This window comes from Schistocerca americana, chromosome 1, assembly GCF_021461395.2.
Source record: "Schistocerca americana isolate TAMUIC-IGC-003095 chromosome 1, iqSchAmer2.1, whole genome shotgun sequence".
Lineage (NCBI taxonomy): Eukaryota > Metazoa > Arthropoda > Insecta > Orthoptera > Acrididae > Schistocerca > Schistocerca americana.
The window spans coordinates 210,508,459-210,526,014 of NC_060119.1; the positions used below are offsets into that span (position 1 = coordinate 210,508,459).

The window sequence follows — 17,556 nt, forward strand, 5'->3', positions numbered from 1 at the left end:
AGAAGATGCTTAAAACACAAATGTAGGCCTGTGTTGTGATAGTGCCACGAAAGCATCAAGGGGTGCTAGACCCCTCTACGAAAAACACGGACCACACCATAACGCCACCGCCCCCGAATTTTACTGTTGGCACTACACAAGATGGCAGGTGACATTCACCGGGCATTTGCCAAACGCGCGCCTTGCCACCGGATCGCCACAATGTGTACCGTGATTTGTCACTCAACACAACACTTTTCCGCTGTTCAATCGTCCAATGTTTACTCTCCTTACACCAAGCGTGGCGCCGTTTGGCATTTACCGGCGTGATATGTGGCTTATGAGCAGCTGCTCGACGATGAAATCCAAGTTTTCTCACCTCCCGCCTGTCATAGTACTTTCAGTGGATCCTGATGCAGTTTGGAATTCCTGTGTAATGGTGAGGATAGATGTCTGCCTATTACACATTATGACCCTCTTCAACTGTCGACGGTCTCTGTCAGTCAAAAGACGAGGTCGGCCTGTACGCTTTGGTGCTGTACGTGTCCCTTCACGTTTCCACTTCACTGTTGCATCGAAAACAGTGGATCTAGGGATGTTTAGGAGTGTGGATATCTCGCGTACAAACGTATGATACAAGTGACATCCAATCACCTGACCACGTTCTGAGTCCATGAATTCCGTGGAGCACCCCTTTGTGTTCTCTCACAGTGTCTAATGACTATTGAGGTTGCTGATATGGAGTACCTGGCAGCAGGTGGCAGCACAAAGCACCTAATATGAAAAACGTATGTTTTGGGGGGTGTCCGGATACTTTTGATCACATAATGTATTTCCATATTTCTCAAGTTCAACAATTTCAAAATTGTTCAAAAATCGATTATCGTATCAAGTTTTCAGAGACCTAAATATGCAAATTTTGCATTCAAAATATTCCACTCTTCGAAAATGCTCGTTCTCGTGTCCACAATAAAAACCAGTCTTTCGGTTCTAGCACTCGAAGTACGGAAAGCGGCAGGAAGATACTGAGGCCAAGTATCAGGAATAATATGCACAACCCATTTTGACAATGCGTTTTCATTTTCTTCGTAGTTTCCTTGCTGCTCTGATGGACGGTTTCGGTAATTTATTATCTTTTCATTTTCACTGCAATGGAAAGGACTATTCTCTTCGCTGAATACACTAATTTTTCATCCTACTACATATTCGACTGTAAGCTAGGAATTGTCTCTTTCAACCATGTATCATGCACCTTTTGCTTATGAGCACAGGAACCATCCTGTCAGCTCAAAACAACGAACCCGTGAGAAAAAAGCCAAGTGTGACTGAACAGAATTCGAGAACAAAATCAGCGGGCAACAAAGTACTTCAAAATATAAAGACTTGATGGTAGATAACACAGGAATTTCGGTATAATTCCGGATAAAAGCTTGTGTTTTTAGTAGCCACCGGCAGTACGGCTTCTCTACCTGTAATATTCATTCGTGGGCAGGAATCTTATATTTCTTCCTGTCATTTTAATGCTCTCTAAGATAACAGACAAGTCTATTTAATATCGTTAAAGGACATAAGCAGCGCTGGGTCAATTAGTAACCAAAAATACTACTGCCAAGGTGCAACTTATATGACTAATTAATTAGGTTTGGACCGTTTCATTTGCCATACGTTGCAACTTTTTTGTAACAGAACGAAGTTTGTGGTAATCTATTCTTAAAATCATTTCCAGATTGATGTTGGAAGATAGTTTAACGCCAAATACATTCATCACTGGTTCCACAAAAACTAATGCCGTTTCCTGCGTGTAATATGCAGAAAAAGCGCTCCTGCCTCGCTCCCACTTCTTTCTTGTTTCTTTGTTTCGTATCGACCGCGGCCAAGCGAAGTAACTGTTCAACATGGCTGCCGCGTAAGAGGGGCTTGCGGGAGTGTTTCAAAGATTTGCGTCGATCTCGTATTTCCGAAAATGGCCATGTCAAATCTTTATTCGAAAATATCAACGAAGCCTATAAAAAGATTCCAAGAGAATATATCTCAAACAAATGCATGGGTTAACGGTACGTACGAAAATACAGCTGGATGACATTTGACATCCATTAAGTGACGGAAGTAAATAAGCAGACACAAACGTTGAATCTGAATATAAATTCGCTTTACTGGTTGAAAAGCTATAATTCACTCTATTTTTATATGTTTTTCATTGCAATACTTTGTGGCTCAATCCAAGGATGTACCTAATTATTAATATCGGTATCCTTCGAAAATGTAATGTACAGACGTAAATGAAATGTCAACAAATTGTAGGTAAACAAAACTCAGAAATTTACCGCCGAGCGAAGACAAACTGTTTCTGTACTAGTTTCTTAATGGAACGAAGATGTTAACTTTTCATTCATCATGAAAAATAGTGGTTCTGCTTACTGTTTTCGTAACTACCATATTATTAAACAAAGCAACCAGATTAGTGACTACCTTTCGCGTGCGTGCTAACATTTAGTATTTCAGTGAGTGTATCGGGCGATTGTGCTATGTACTTTAATGCATTACATTACTTAGCGTACATCTCTTGACTTTTCCCTCCATAAACAAGATATGTAATTCAGTTCTTAATCACTGTTTCAGCAGAAGCAATCAACAATGGTGGCGGTTTGTCTCTGTCACCACCCCACAGTGTATCACAACGGGAAACAATGCAGATTACTCAGCCAGCTAGTGCTCCAACATCACCTCTTGCTTCTCCAAACCTGATCAACACAACTTTCACTCTTTCATGCCCCAGCCAGACAACTGTAGATCCTAACTGGCAAGCATCAAAATCAACTGTTCGTGAACGAAATGCAGCTATGTTCAATAATGAACTCATGGCTGATATACGGTTCATCGTTGGAAGTCCAGGTGATTACAAATAATTGTTATAAGTTAGTTGTTAAGGTGAATGTTGGTGGGATGCTTCCATTGATACCATGACTGACTTCCTCCCTTAATCCTATTGTACTTTGTTTATGTATTATGTATTTCCTATGTATTGTATAATTTCTGATACTTTTGTATTGAGTGGAATAAGAAAAAAATAAAATAAATGCTATAATTATGTGACTGTGTAATAGTCCATGCTAAAATGTGATATTCTCCTATTCCAGGACACACACAGTCTATACCAGCACACAAATATGTACTGGCCACAGGAAGTTCTGTATTTTATGCCATGTTCTATGGTGGTTTGGCAGAAAATAAGGATGAAATTGAAGTTCCTGATGTGGAACCATCAGCATTTCTTACACTTTTAAAGTAAGTACCAAGATTATGGAAGACAAATTTGATATACTTGTTGATATTCTTCTTTAAATTACCTCTTTGTTTTGCACAGGTATCTCTACTGTGATGAAATTCAGTTAGAAGCTGACACTGTGTTAGCTACATTATATGTGGCAAAAAAATATATAGTTCCTCATTTGGCACGGGCATGTGTAAATTATTTGGAAACAAGCCTCACTGCAAAAAACGCATGTCTATTACTCAGTCAATCACGGCTTTTTGAGGAACCAGAGCTGATGCAGAGATGCTGGGAAGTTATTGATGCTCAGGTACGTCTTTCACAGTCGCTCAATACACTGCGACTAGATGACAATCCTGACACTTATAATACAGCTCATATGCAGTGCCGTGAAGACAAATCCATCTCTACGACTCATTCCATCCAACATCTTATGCAATGACAGAGTCATTTATACTATAAAGACTGATCAGAAATGTGCAATTAGTGATTGAGCCACTGAGGCAGTACGCAAATGAACAAAGTGATGTGTGAGGTGGGCAAGTGATTGTAAAGTTTCATTAATAAAAAAATCCATAACTAACTTGATCAGTTTAGTAAGTATAAGATAGACTTGTATATGGGGATCATGGGTTGAAGAAAATAATTGCACCTTCATAATGTGGAGAGGGAAAAATGACAGAAATAAATAAAATTGCTCACGTGGCTCATAATCCTCCAGAGTTCTCTCATACATCTATAGATAATAGATATCTGTGTTACCTGTAGATACATTTTTTGTGTAATAAATATACAAATATTTTTTGTAAACCAAGCAACAATGTGTCTCACAAATTTACTATATCCCATTATGAGAAGAGGAATGAAAAGAAACCTAAATGGATGTTATGAAAAACTGATGATGTACAATTCATTTCTTGTGCAATTAATGAGTTTTCATTCTTATTAGGTGTCAATTGATCATAGTTTAATGAGTTAATAAATTTTCATGATGTCATGCAAAAACAATAAGACAAAGATCAATCTATATGGTTTGCTTGTCATTGCAACACTGATACATACATCACGGCATTACAGCACTACATTACTGGCAGTGCAGCTTTTATGAAATATCTGTCCTTTCCCATAAGATGAAAAACAGAAAGGGAGGGGCTACTTTGTGTTTGAGAATATATCTTAGTATCCTTTACTGAAGCTGCATGCAACTCGGATCACACTTGCTTCAGTTTGTCCCCCAAAACAGTCCTTCTAACTCTTTACAGTATAACAAGCAGTTTATTTATTGTTAATTGCCAAATTCAAACAATTTCAAACAGCACCTCAAAATGTCAATCAAAAATGGCAATATCATTTTAAATATAGTGAAAACTTTTACGTTCTTTGTAATAAAAATGGTACTCCTGTAAATATCAGAGGATGAAAGCAGATGACAAAGTCTGTACACACGAGAAGCACTGATAACAACAACATACAATGTATGTGCTGTAATTAAATTGCAGGTTTAGGTACTTAATTTGAAATAAAGGCAAAGAACAACTTTTTCAGAATGCTTGGCAAAGAGAATGGACAAAGAGTGTGTGACTGGATAAAATATTAGCTATGTTGGTATTTAATGAACTGTAGTTTTCATCAAAGGTGAGCACAGCCTTTTCAATCTGTCATTTACTCTTATTTGAAGCTTTAATGATCTGAGTTATTTGAAAACAGGTAATAATGACAGCGAAGGCTACCTGTAATGGAAAATGTGGTTACATCGGCCTTACAAAAATTATTCTCTGCAACTGCCGCCATCCTTTACTTAATGTTTTCTGTGAATCAAATGGTTTACTTTTTAATATTTTGGTTAATTTAATGTGTTTATATTGTTCAGATATGTGATTACAGTATTTAATTCAATCACAAAGTTAAAGAATAAATCAATTGGTGAAATAAGTTTATAAATTTCACTGTATGGATCATTTAATGTGAAAAACTGAAAATAGATGGAAAATGTTACAGATGAAAGAAATGAAATGGAATTGACCTGGATGCTCATGTTGCTGTCATTTCAGAAATGTTTATCTGGTATATATTGTCCTGAAGTTCACAAGTATTGCAAATAAGTAATCTTTCATGTGGAGCCTGTGGCAAAGACATATCAGAAGTACTGTCTCACTAAACCAAAGGAACAATCATGATTAATGAAGCCATTATATCTGAATTTGAAGATATCACATTGTAAGTCAAAGTAGCTGACTTCAGTATGAATGATATGTAACAAAAGTATTACAATTAGTGACAATTTAGGAGTGCAACAGAATTCTGAAAATGGAGGAGACTTCAATGTTAACTGACTGGCTCTGTCATGTATGATGTAATTGTTTGTTATTGGAGTGATTTTACTATGCACTAGAATTTCTGCACTCAGTGAAGATTGTTCTCACTCTTAAGAGTAGGGCATGTATTATAGTGCCTATGTTTTCCTTTAAAGCTGCTGTTGTATGACAGATCATTAAATGCCAATTGAGAGAAAATTACAGCAGTGCACATTTTGTAAGATGGCCAGAATGTTTAATTGTGATGTAAAACATAATCATCATGTAACAGTATTTGGGGACATCATTTGACAAACACATGGAAATATCATGAATGTTAATGGTTTCTCATATGCTGCTGACTTTACCATGTAACAGCAATTCAATAACCAACTACTAAAGGCACTTAGCCTATAGAGCATAGTGTCAACACTGAAATTTGATGACCAGACAAAATTTAATATTGTAAAAGAACCCATTGTAATTTCTGTGCACACATGCTTTCCACATATGAAAAAAATTATGAAATATTTTTAACATATAGTCTGTTGCTTTGTTCAGAATCGCATTACAGTGTAATTCTTAAAAGCACGTCTGCATCATACACATAATATGAAACAGAGAATTTTTTGCAAAGAATAGTTGTCTTATTTGAAAGTGCATCGTTATCTCCTATCACAATTGATATACCAGAACTTTACAGCTGTAGTAACCCTTTTTGTTTTTTAGTATGGATTTTTATTTCTTGCTAGAAAAGAACGCACATAGAAGAAGTAGCAAAAACAGTGGATATGTGACTTCTTGTAATGATTATTGTCTCATTCATTCGGTAACAAAATGGAATACATTTTAATACAGTTATGTTTTCTTTTTGAAGGCTGAAATGGCTCTCCGATCTGAAGGCTTTGTGGATATAGACATTCATACACTGGAGTCTGTATTAGCAAGAGAAACACTTAATTGCAAGGAGATGCATCTCTTTGAAGCAGCTCTTAACTGGGCTACAGCAGAATGTACTCGACTAGATTTGGAACCAACTCCACAAAATAAAAGAACAGTGTTGGGCAATGCATTGTATTTAGTTCGTATACCCACAATGAGTCTTGAAGAGTTTGCTAATGGTGCAGCACAGTTGGGAATACTCACATTACAGGAGACAATTGATATATTTTTACACTTTACTGCTCATAAAAAACCGCAACTTAGTTATCCAACAAAACCAAGAGCAGGACTTAAGCCACAGGTATGCAATTAAGGTTTAAATTAACAGACAAAGTATCACTAAGTTTCTACACTTTAATTTCTGTAGAAATTGCTTAACGTTTGAAATTATTTCTCATTCCCATCTGTACAGGTATGTCATCGCTTCCAGTCTTGTGCTTATCGCAGTAACCAGTGGAGATATAGGGGACGCTGTGACAGCATTCAATTCAGTGTGGATAAGAGGATATTTGTTGTTGGTTTTGGACTTTATGGCTCATCTGGAGGTGCTTCGGACTATAATGTGAAGATTGAGCTAAAACGGTTAGGTCGTGTTATGGCTGAAAATAACACAAAATTCTTTTCTGATGGTTCAAGCAATACGTTTCACGTATATTTTGAACACCCTATACAGATTGAACCAGAATCGTACTACACAGCTTCTGCAATTTTAGATGGAGGTGAATTAAGTTATTTTGGCCAAGAAGGAATGAGTGAAGTGACAGTAGGCTGTGTGACATTTCAGTTTCAGTGTTCCTCTGAAAGTACTAATGGAACAGGAGTGCAGGGAGGACAGATACCAGAACTTATATTTTATGGGCCTTCATCAGCTGATGAACATTAGTATGTAACATTTATCGCTTCTCTGACTTTGTACAGCTCTGTATGAGGTTACTTTTTAATGAGGTGTAGCATGAAAATCCCAAAACTTTTTTCCCCGCATTCCGGCAATATGCGTATTTGGAATGTAGGAGAAGAATTTTTGGCACATGCAAACACACAAGTCAATATTCTTCCTTTGTAAATACATATAAAATATACTGTCTCATTTATTTCACTGTTGTGACCATGAGTGAATAAGTAAAATAATTTATTTGTTTTTGGAGTTTTTCTTTGTATTTATTCTAAGTCTTTATAAAGGAAGGTAGCAAGGCATGAGTGCAAAAATGCGTAATAATGTTACTGAATAGTTCAGTATTATGACAATGTACCTATTGTTGGAATAAAAAAAAAACATATTTGGATGAATGTATTTCTCTGCCTCCTTTTGTTAAAGAACAGAATGAAATTATGAAAAGAAAATGATCCATGGCAAACCATTCATGCTATTATAGTTAAGTTCAACCTGAATTCCTGAGAATAACTACCGAATCTCTATAATACAACTTCAAGGTATTTAACAATTCCATACCTCACAGCATTCCTAATATAAAACCTTCCTCATTATCTCATTAGTATCATATAGCTCAGGCTGCCCACTGTAAAAGTATCCTCAAATAATGTCGCATCACACCTATAGCAGTTGAGTGAACCATGGACATCATTAGGAACAACTGTGAAGAAACATCCTTCTGTTATAATGCTGATCATTCCACACAATTAATATTATATTACTTTTATTGTATTGTCTATTTTCAAAGCCAGCTCTCATAACAGCATCAATTACTATTGACTGGATATCAACTGAGGAGAAAATTAGGTATTTGGCATCTAAAAAATGCACAGTGCCCCAGAAGATTAAATAGAAATGGCACAAATGTGGTTCCTGGCAGCTCACATGAGCTTTATCATAACATAGCCACTGGTTTGATGTTCAAAGCAACATATTTTTCAGTGTTGACATCTCATTATATATAGTACAAGCAATGTAGAACTTCAACACTGAATTCAGTCTCAAGCAACTATAATCCCAATCCAACAAACTGGTCTTGGGGCTTCCGATGTGTCTGTGCATCTTGGGATGTGCACACACATCAGATGAAAAAAGTGTAGATACTGAAGAATAAGCTGAATAGAATGGTTGAAATCTCCATGGTTCAAAGATACCTCCACCTTTCAGCAGTAGTAGATAGTGTTGCAGATATAGCTTGAGGTGTGTATATTCTGTACACCATATGAAAACATTTTTCAGAGAGCCAACATTGACCTATTACCTGTCCCTTGTAGGGAGGATGCACTTAAGGTAACACAGCCAAGAAAATTTGCCTCATAACACAGAGCACTAACGAATTTTACGTTCTATTGAAGCCTCAGAGTCCAGAAGGGAGAACTCATCTGCCATAGTATGAAAGGTGCTGAAGAGCTTCAACAATAACCCTACTGAACAGGTGCATCTCAGAAATCTATAAAGTCACAGCTTACTAGAGAACTCAAAGTTAACCACTTATTGGAAAATTCACAGAAAGCCTCATGATGCAGGTGGCACACAAGAAAGTGATTATCCTGTTGCTACTACTAGCTTGGACAGATTGGAAGTCTTATAAGTATTTACAGTCAGTACAGAAACAACCCATTCTAACAGTTGAAGTGAATGAAAGGGAAGCCACTTCTACAAAGTCCTGAAAAGAAAGTTCCTCACAATATTTCCAAACATTTTGAATGATTATCGAAGAGCAGTGTAGCTTATGCCCAGAAGGATATGAACTGTTCAGAATGGTAATCAAATAGAGAAAATTGATATGTACTGCTTGGAATGATATAGGATGGATTTTAAGGATGTCTACAGCCGAAGTCAGCACGACATATCATCTTCTAGCAACGTACTAATACGCGTCAGATTAAGAACAGTGGCAGAACATGAGAAGAAGGACTCATGGTAGGCATCTCTTGTTTGGACAAATCCCAGCTCTTTATATTCCGAGCACGAATGTCTTTCATATGAAGTCCCATCAAGTCTGACTAAATTTTAAACCTTTCCACAATGTCTCATAAAAAGGAGAGAGGGGTGGAGCACTTGTGGTATTGTTGATGTGATTCATCTATTGAATGGGGACATTACTGATCACACACTTTTAATTAGCCCTTGATCGGAGGTTGCTGGGAGGGGAAGCTTGCAACTGGCTCATTGTGCAATAGTTACTGAGACACCCCCACCTCCTTGTCCAGAGCAGCCAGCTTACACCATATAAAACAAATGAACACATAATGGAATAATGAGGTGCAGGAGTGACACGAAAGTTTATGGTAAGTTGCTAGAAGGACCAGGTACAGCCTCTTCACTCATTTTTGTAAATTATATTACCAATAAGTACAGGGATCAACACTATATTGACAAAACTACTTCGTTAAGGTGCACAACACTGTTACTTAGCTACTAAGATTGGCAATGAGCTTAAATATTCCCGAGTGGCACAAAGTTAGCGTACTTTCAGTGATCACAGAGGGACCAATTAAAACTGCGCAACCAGTAGGCTTAGTGGCCCCTTTGCTGCTGTCTAGTGTATAGGTTATAAACTGACTGGCAACTTATCTTCTTTCTCCCTTTAATGTAACTTTCACCTATAACAACACAATTCAGCAAGGCACTAAACTCACTCACAGTCGTGTGCTGAGAAAAGAAAGCGTGTCACAACATTCATGTATAAATTAAAGATTTGATTTAGTCCATATTTGGCTCAGTAATGGTCCTCAAAGTTTGTGAAAAATATCTTGTTTGTTACTGCAGAAACGACATTCGTGATTTCTTTTCCTCCTCCTTGTGCCCAGCTATTGAGAATAATCTCTACGTCACAAATTAATCCATGAAGACATCTAATGTGTGTGGTTTTGCTAGGAATCATTTTCTTTGTATTTCTCAACACTACTGTTTCATTATCTAACTATAATCCCTGACAGATAAACACAATTGTGATGAAGCTATCAATGTCATAAAATAATTTATCTTTGGTAAGCCTTGGAAATGAAGCTAGTGTATTACACAACATACACCATTACGTGCTACAATTTTGAAATTATGTCAATCAGTTGACAGAATTTATACAAATAAAGACTGAGGGATAGAAGATTCAATTTAAACAAGTGTTGGGGTCTTACACTCAATTATTAATATCTTGTCAGCCATCACATCCACAAGAGTTGGAAAATACTGAGAGAATTTGTATTTCGCAATATATCAGTCCAAGCTCTGTAAAAAAGAGAGTGTCAAAGGGTATAATGGGCATTGGGAATTCAGTTTGGCAGGTTGAGCCCAACAACAGTAAACAGTCTGGTTGGAGCATAGGCAGCAAATACGCAGTACCTGAAGAAGACAGCTGCGTTAGTCATCAAAATATTGTGGATCAATGGAAACAACAAACCAGACGTGCCAAGAAAACCTGAGAGATCACAAGGACTGAAACTGATTAAATACATTAGTAAAGATGTATTATTTATTGTCTGACTATAAATGTGATGACATAGGTTAGTCATTTGATAAAGACAACTTTTCTGCAAGTAAAATGCAAAGGCTCAGTACTACACCTTTTCTTGATGAGCCAATTTAAAGCAGAATTACAGCACACACACACACACACACACACACACACACACACACACACACACACACAAAAATTGCCATGTGATCAACATTCATAATGCATTTTACCTATCAACATATTGATTATAGTTTGTTTAAGTTGTATGTCTGTGTTTTAATGACATTCAAGACATTGAAAAATGGGAGTATACTTATTAAAAACAAGTACGGAAGATTCAAGTTTAATGTACTGTCAGAGAGATCCTTAGAGATGACATATAAGCCTGGTTTGGTCAATGATGCAAAGGAACTACCTTGGCATTAAATTTAGGAAAACCCTATTCCTTCCAGGCACGACTCAGTGTCACAACCACTGTGTCACATTGCTTGTTGACACGCATTAAAATGTGCTATTGTGTGGGGCTGAAGTGGCTGTGGAAATATGCAAAATAGGCAAATGTGAAATTTTTACAAGTCAATGAGGATGCAACTGGGTTGTATTTTGTTTGTGCCAGGAAATCTCCCATTGTATCCACTGTATCATAATGAATAAAGGAGAAATTGTAAACAGGTATGTAATTCACAACAGATGTAAGGAGGGCAGCTTGCAGAGGACACCATTTCTCATAAATTACAAAAAGAAGACTGACATCTAGTCATATGTTACAATCCGTATGTATATTGCGAAGAGTTCCTCAAGAATGTACGATACGTTTTTTTAAAAAATAACCATACACATTTACAAAAGATGAAATAGGTTAAAGAACCTTCCACAGATCCTAGCAAAAATGTGTAATACATATAAACATTTACAAAAGATGAAATAGGTTAAAGATTGTTCCACAGATCCTAGCAAAAATGTGTAATATGTATACACATTAACAAAAGATGAAATAGGTTAAAGATTGTTCCACAGATCCTAGCAAAAATGTGTAATAAAAAACCACATGTGCATTATTTGGTATCATTAATAATAAATACATCAATGGTTCTTCCTTCTACAAAATACATCACTGGAATAGAAAGAGTCAACCACTAATAATTCCTTCAGAGTTCTTTTAAATTGTACCTCAACAGCAGCTTAATTTTTACTGATTGCTGGCAAGCTACTGAAAATATATATTCCAGAATAATGAACATCTTTGTGGATCAAATTGAGTTGTTAGTATGAAAAAGAGATATATTATTTATGACAAATTCCATTAAAGGATAAGTGTACTGAAAAGCAGTAATCAATATTGCCAGTTCTTTAAACAGGCTTTTACAGGGTGTTCCTGATCAGTATTACAGGTTTTTGGACCCGAAAAACTTAAGCCTTGCTCGATGGGTTACCCATACGTATGATCCTGTACAACATTATGGAATAAAAGTAAACAAAGTATGCCAGCTTTTTTATTTTTATGTCACTTGGTCTAATTGCATCCACCCTACAAATAATGATTTGTTTTGGTATTTAAAAAGTTTTATGGTATGCTACTCTCTACTGAATTTGTTATCATGTTTTAATACGAACAATCATTTCTATATGCTGTCGTCGTATTTTAGACATATGGTATGTGTAAACCTCTTACACGTTCTGAACAAGAATTAATGTGTCTTTTATAAGTTTGGTGACAAAGAATTGGCTAGAAACCACTCATTAATGTCCATATGACTGAAGAAATTAAAATATGAGTAAACAGTGAAAAGCAGGCTATGATTGTGCACAGAATGACATCAAATTCACTATACAAAGTGGTTAACTGTCACGTGAAGGGCTTGGGTTTGATTGTCAGTATCATCAACATTTAGCTTTTAATAATACTGGATTAAAACAATGACACAAATTATTTGCAGATGAATGTAAGACTGGTAGATGTCAACCCCAGGTAAGATCAATTAAAAGTTCTGGAGAAATGTAATACACAAGGCAATACTGACCGTATGGTTTGTCTAAAGAGACAGGCTGAAGAAACAAAAATCTATATTTATACCAATTTGTAGGTTTTGAGAACGATGACTCGAATAACTCTTTGGAATTCTGAAGATACCAGGGATAAAATGCAGAGAAGAGTAGGTTATTTACAACTCATACAGAAACCGGACCACAGTTATAGTAGTTGAAAGACATAGATAGGAAGCAGTAGTTGAGCACAGAGTGCTGTACCCTGTCCCCAGTGGTATTCAGCCTGTGCACTGAGCAATCAGTAATGGAAACCAAGGAAGAATTTGCAAAGTGAGAAGAAGTGAAAGCTTTGACATTTCCCTATGACATTACAATTCTCTCAAGAGAGAGCAAAGGAGATGGAAAAGAAGTTGAACAGAATAGATAGTATCTTGAAAAGAGGTTATATGATGAACCTTGAAACAAGGGCAGTCAAATTAAATCAGGTGAAGCAAAACAACTGATGTCAGCCGAAAAAATAACTGATGACAGCAGAACTAGATGGATATAAAATGCAGACTGGCAATAGCAAAAAAAGCATTTCTGAAAAACAGGAATTTGTTAAGATCTAATATCAATTCCAGTGTTTTGAAGTCTTTTCTGAAGGTATTTGTTTTGGAGCGTGGCTTTATATGAAAGTGAACATAGGCCATAAACAATTCAGACAAGAAGAAAATAGAGGCTTTCAAAATGTTGTGCTACAGAATAATGCTAAAGATGAGAAGATATAATAACTAATGAGGAGGTACTGCACCAAGTTTTGGAAAGAAGAAATTTATGGCACAATCTGACTCTAAAAAGGAATCGGACAACAGGACACATCCAGGGGAATAAAGGAATCATCAGTTTGGTAATGGAGGGAAATCTTAAGGGTAAAAATTTTAGAGGGAAACCAAGTCTTGAATACAATAAGCAGATTCAAAAGGACACAAGTTGCAGTAAATAAGTAGAGATGGATAGATTTGCCTTCAATAAACTAGCATGGAGAGCTGCATCAAACTAATCCTCACACTGAAGACCACAATCAAAACAGTTTATTCTTGGGGCACTCAACTCCTATAGAAGTATGTGGATTTGGAGCAAAGGCTGTCACAACATCTACTTCTTACACATTGCAGAGTTGGCCACAAGTCCCAGCATGGCATTTCATTACCTTTCCAGTAACAAGTATCTGCATTGTTGCATAACTATAACTGTCACTATTTTTGAGGATAGTTTTGTGGAGATAATTCAATTGTTCTCCTCAAATGCCTTTTCATTATCAACAAAGAAGTAACCTGATATGCTAAAAGATTTATTCTTTGTACTAAACAGCATTTAGCACACTATCGACTACACAAATACAATACAAAGCTGCTTTTATCTAAGGGTCCTTTTTTTGCCAATAATTCAGTGGCCTTGATGTGATATGGAATACTTCCTTATTACAAACAATTTCATTTTCTTTTATGGAATAGTAACAAATCTGATATCTGAAACAGGAAAATCCTAAATTGTATGTAATATAATGTATCTGAAATTGATTATCAGATTTATGAGTGTGAACAAGTATTTGATTCATATCTTTCAGATGGACAATGCTAATGTAACATTGTCCTCTCATTTGGATAAACAAAGCTGATATTGATACCTCTAGAATTAACATGTCTATGACAAGAAAAACACGCCCACCCCCCTCCCATGAACCATGGATCTTGCCGTTGGTGGGGAGGCTTGCGTACCTCAGTGATACAGACAGCCTTACAGTAGGTGCAACCACAAAGGAAGGGTCTCTGTTGAGAGGCCAGACAAGCGTGTGGTTCCTGAAAAGGGGAAGCAGGCTTTTCAATAGTTCAGGGGCAACAGTCTGGATGATTGATTGATCTGGCCTTGTAATGTTAACTAAAACGGCCTGGCTGTACTGGTACTGCAAATGGCTGAAAGCAAGGGGAAACTACAGCCGTAATTTTTCCCGATGACATGCAGCTTTACTGGATGGTTAAAAGATGATGACGTCCTCTTGGTAAAATATTCTGGAGGTAAAATAGTCCACCATTTGGATCTCCGCGTGGAGACTACTCAGGAGAAAAAAAAAACTGGTGTTTTACTGATCGAAGCATGGAATGTCAGATCCTTTAATGTCATTAGGTTAGAAAATTTAAAAAGAGAAATGGATAGGTTAAAGTTAGATACAGTGGGAACTACTGAAGTTCGGAGACAGGAGGAACAATACTTCTAATCAGGTGAATAAAGGGTTATAAATACAAAATCAAATAGGGGTAATGCAGAAGCAGGTTTAATAATGAATAAAAAAAATAAGAGCACAGAAAAGCTACTACGAATAGCATAGTGAAAGCATTCTTGTAGCTAAGATAGACATGAAGCCCACACCTACATAGTAGTACAAGTCTATATGCTAACAAGCTCTGTAGATGATGAAGAGATTGAAGAAATGTATGATGTGACAAAAGAAATTATTCAGATACTTAAGGAAGACAAAAATTTAATAGTCATAGGGGACTGGAATTCAATAGTAGTGACGGGAAGAGAAGAAAAAGGAGTAGGTGAATATGGACTGGGGGTAGGAAATAAAAGAGGAAACCACCTGGTAGAATTTTGCGCAGAGCATAACTTAATCACAGCCAATGCTTGGTTTAGTAATCATGAAAGAAGGTTGCATACATGGATGAGGCCTGGAGACACTAGAAGATTTCAGATAGATTATATAATGGAACGACAGAGATTTAGGAACCATGTTTTTAATTGTAAGATATTTCCAGAGGCAGATGTGGACTCTGATCATAATTTGTTGGTTATGAACTGTTGACTAAAACTGCAGAAACTGCAAAAAGGTAGGATGTTAAGGAGATGGGGCCTAGATAAATTGAAAGAACCAGAGGCTGTAGAAAGTGTTAGGGAATGATTAATTAATACACCAGAAGATGAATAGGTAGCTTTGAGAGATGAAATAGTGAAGGCGGCAGAGGATCAAGTAGGTGAAAAGACAAGGGCTAGTAGAAATCCTCAGGTAACAGAAGAGATACTGAATTTAATTGATGAAAGGAGAAACTATAAAAATGCGGTAAATGAAGCAGGCAAAAAGGAAAACAAATGTCTCAAAAATGAAATCGACAGGAAGTGCAAAATGGCTACGCAAGAATGGCTACAGGACAGATGTATGGATGTAAGGGCATATATCACTAGGGGTAAGATAGATACTGCCTACAGGAAAATTAAAGATATATATGGAGCAAAGAAAACCACCTGTATGAATATTAAGAGCTCAGATGGAAAACCAGTCCTAAGCAAAGAAGGGGAAGCAGAAAGGCAGAAGGAGTATATAGAGGGTCTATACAAGGGTGATGTACTTGAGGGCAATATTATGGACATGGCAGAGGACGTACATGAAGATGAAATGGGAGATATGATACTGCATGAAGAATTTGACAGAGCACTGAAAGACTTAAGTGGTAACAAGGCCCTGGGAGTATACAACACACCATTAGAACTACTGATAGCCTTGGGAGAGCCAGCCATGACAAAACTCTGTCATCTGGTGAGCAAGACGTATGAGACAGGCGAAATACCATCAGACTTCAAGAAGAATATGGTAATTCCAATCCCACAGAAATCAGATGTCAACAGGTGTGTAAATTACATAACTATCAGGAAATATATATCTAAAAACAAGGATGATGTGACTTACCAAATGAAAGTGCTGGCAGGTCGACAGACACACAAACATACACACAAAATTAAAGCTTTCACAACAAACAGTTGCCTCATCAGGAAAGAGGGAAGGAGAGGGAAAGACGAAAGGATGTGGGTTTTAAGGGAGAGGGTAAGGAGTCATTCCAATCCCGGGAGCGGAAAGACTTACCTTAGGGGGAAAAAAGGACGGGTATACACTCGCAAACACACACATATCCATCCACACATATACAGACACAAGCAGACATATTTAAAGACCTAAGACGGTCTTTAAATATGTCTGCTTGTGTCTGTATATGTGTGGATGGATATGTGTGTGTGTGTGTGCGAGTGTATACCCGTCCTTTTTTCCCCCTAAGGTAAGTCTTTCCGCTCCCGGGATTGGAATGACTCCTTACCCTCTCCCTTAAAACCCACATCCTTTCGTCTTTCCCTCTCCTTCCCTCTTTCCTGATGAGGCAACAGTTTGTTGCGAAAGCTTGAATTTTGTGTGTATGTTTGTGTTTGTTTGTGTGTCTGTCGACCTGCCAGCACTTTCATTTGGTAAGTCACATCATCTTTGCTTTTAGATATATATTTCCTACGTGGAATGTTTCCCTCTATTACATAACTATCAGTTTAATAAGTCATGGTTGCAAAATAATAACATGAATTCTTTACAGACGAATGGAAAAACTGGTAGAAGCCGACCTCAGGGAAGAAGAATTCGGATTCCGTACAAATGTTGGAACATGCAAGGCAATACTGACTCTACAACTTACCTTAGAACATAGATTAAGGAAAGGCAAACCTATGTTTCTAGCATTTGTTGAGTTAGAGAAAGCTTTTGATAGTATTGACTGGAATACTCTCTTTCAAATTCTGAAGGTGGTAGGGATAAAATACAGGGAGCAAAAGGCTATTTACAATTTGTACGGAAACTAGATGCATTTATAAGAGTCAAGGGGCATGAAAGGGAAGTAGT

General features: G+C 36.9%; 2 protein-coding genes across 4 annotated transcripts in view; one reads left to right on the forward strand and one right to left on the reverse strand.

Annotated features, from left to right (window-relative positions):
* LOC124598689 (transcription factor IIIB 90 kDa subunit) overlaps positions 1 to 17,556 on the reverse strand; it is a 363,153-nt gene that overhangs the window by 265,632 nt on the left and 79,965 nt on the right. The window lies entirely within an intron of this gene.
* Positions 1,857 to 7,777, forward strand: LOC124598956 (BTB/POZ domain-containing protein 6-B). Of its 2 annotated transcripts, none has more exons than XM_047136040.1 (6): positions 1,857 to 2,033; positions 2,599 to 2,871; positions 3,117 to 3,264; positions 3,344 to 3,560; positions 6,422 to 6,787; positions 6,899 to 7,777. In XM_047136040.1, the coding sequence occupies exons 1-6, from the start codon at positions 1,943 to 1,945 to the stop codon at positions 7,367 to 7,369; spliced, it is 1,566 nt and encodes a 521-aa protein (XP_046991996.1). In that variant the 5' UTR covers positions 1,857 to 1,942; the 3' UTR covers positions 7,370 to 7,777. The 2 variants fall into 2 exon arrangements, with proteins under 2 accessions (XP_046991996.1, XP_046992005.1); XM_047136049.1 differs by having other exon boundaries at positions 2,602 to 2,871.

Bases quoted from the DNA above. Each gene is read 5' to 3' on its own strand.
- LOC124598956 (XM_047136040.1), top strand. From the start codon at position 1,943: ATGGCCATGTCAAATCTTTATTCGAAAATATCAACGAAGCCTATAAAA. The intron at 2,034-2,598 runs GTACGTACGAAA...TCACTGTTTCAG, and splicing joins AACAAATGCATGGGTTAACG to CAGAAGCAATCAACAATGGT. The intron at 3,561-6,421 runs GTACGTCTTTCA...TTCTTTTTGAAG, and splicing joins GGGAAGTTATTGATGCTCAG to GCTGAAATGGCTCTCCGATC.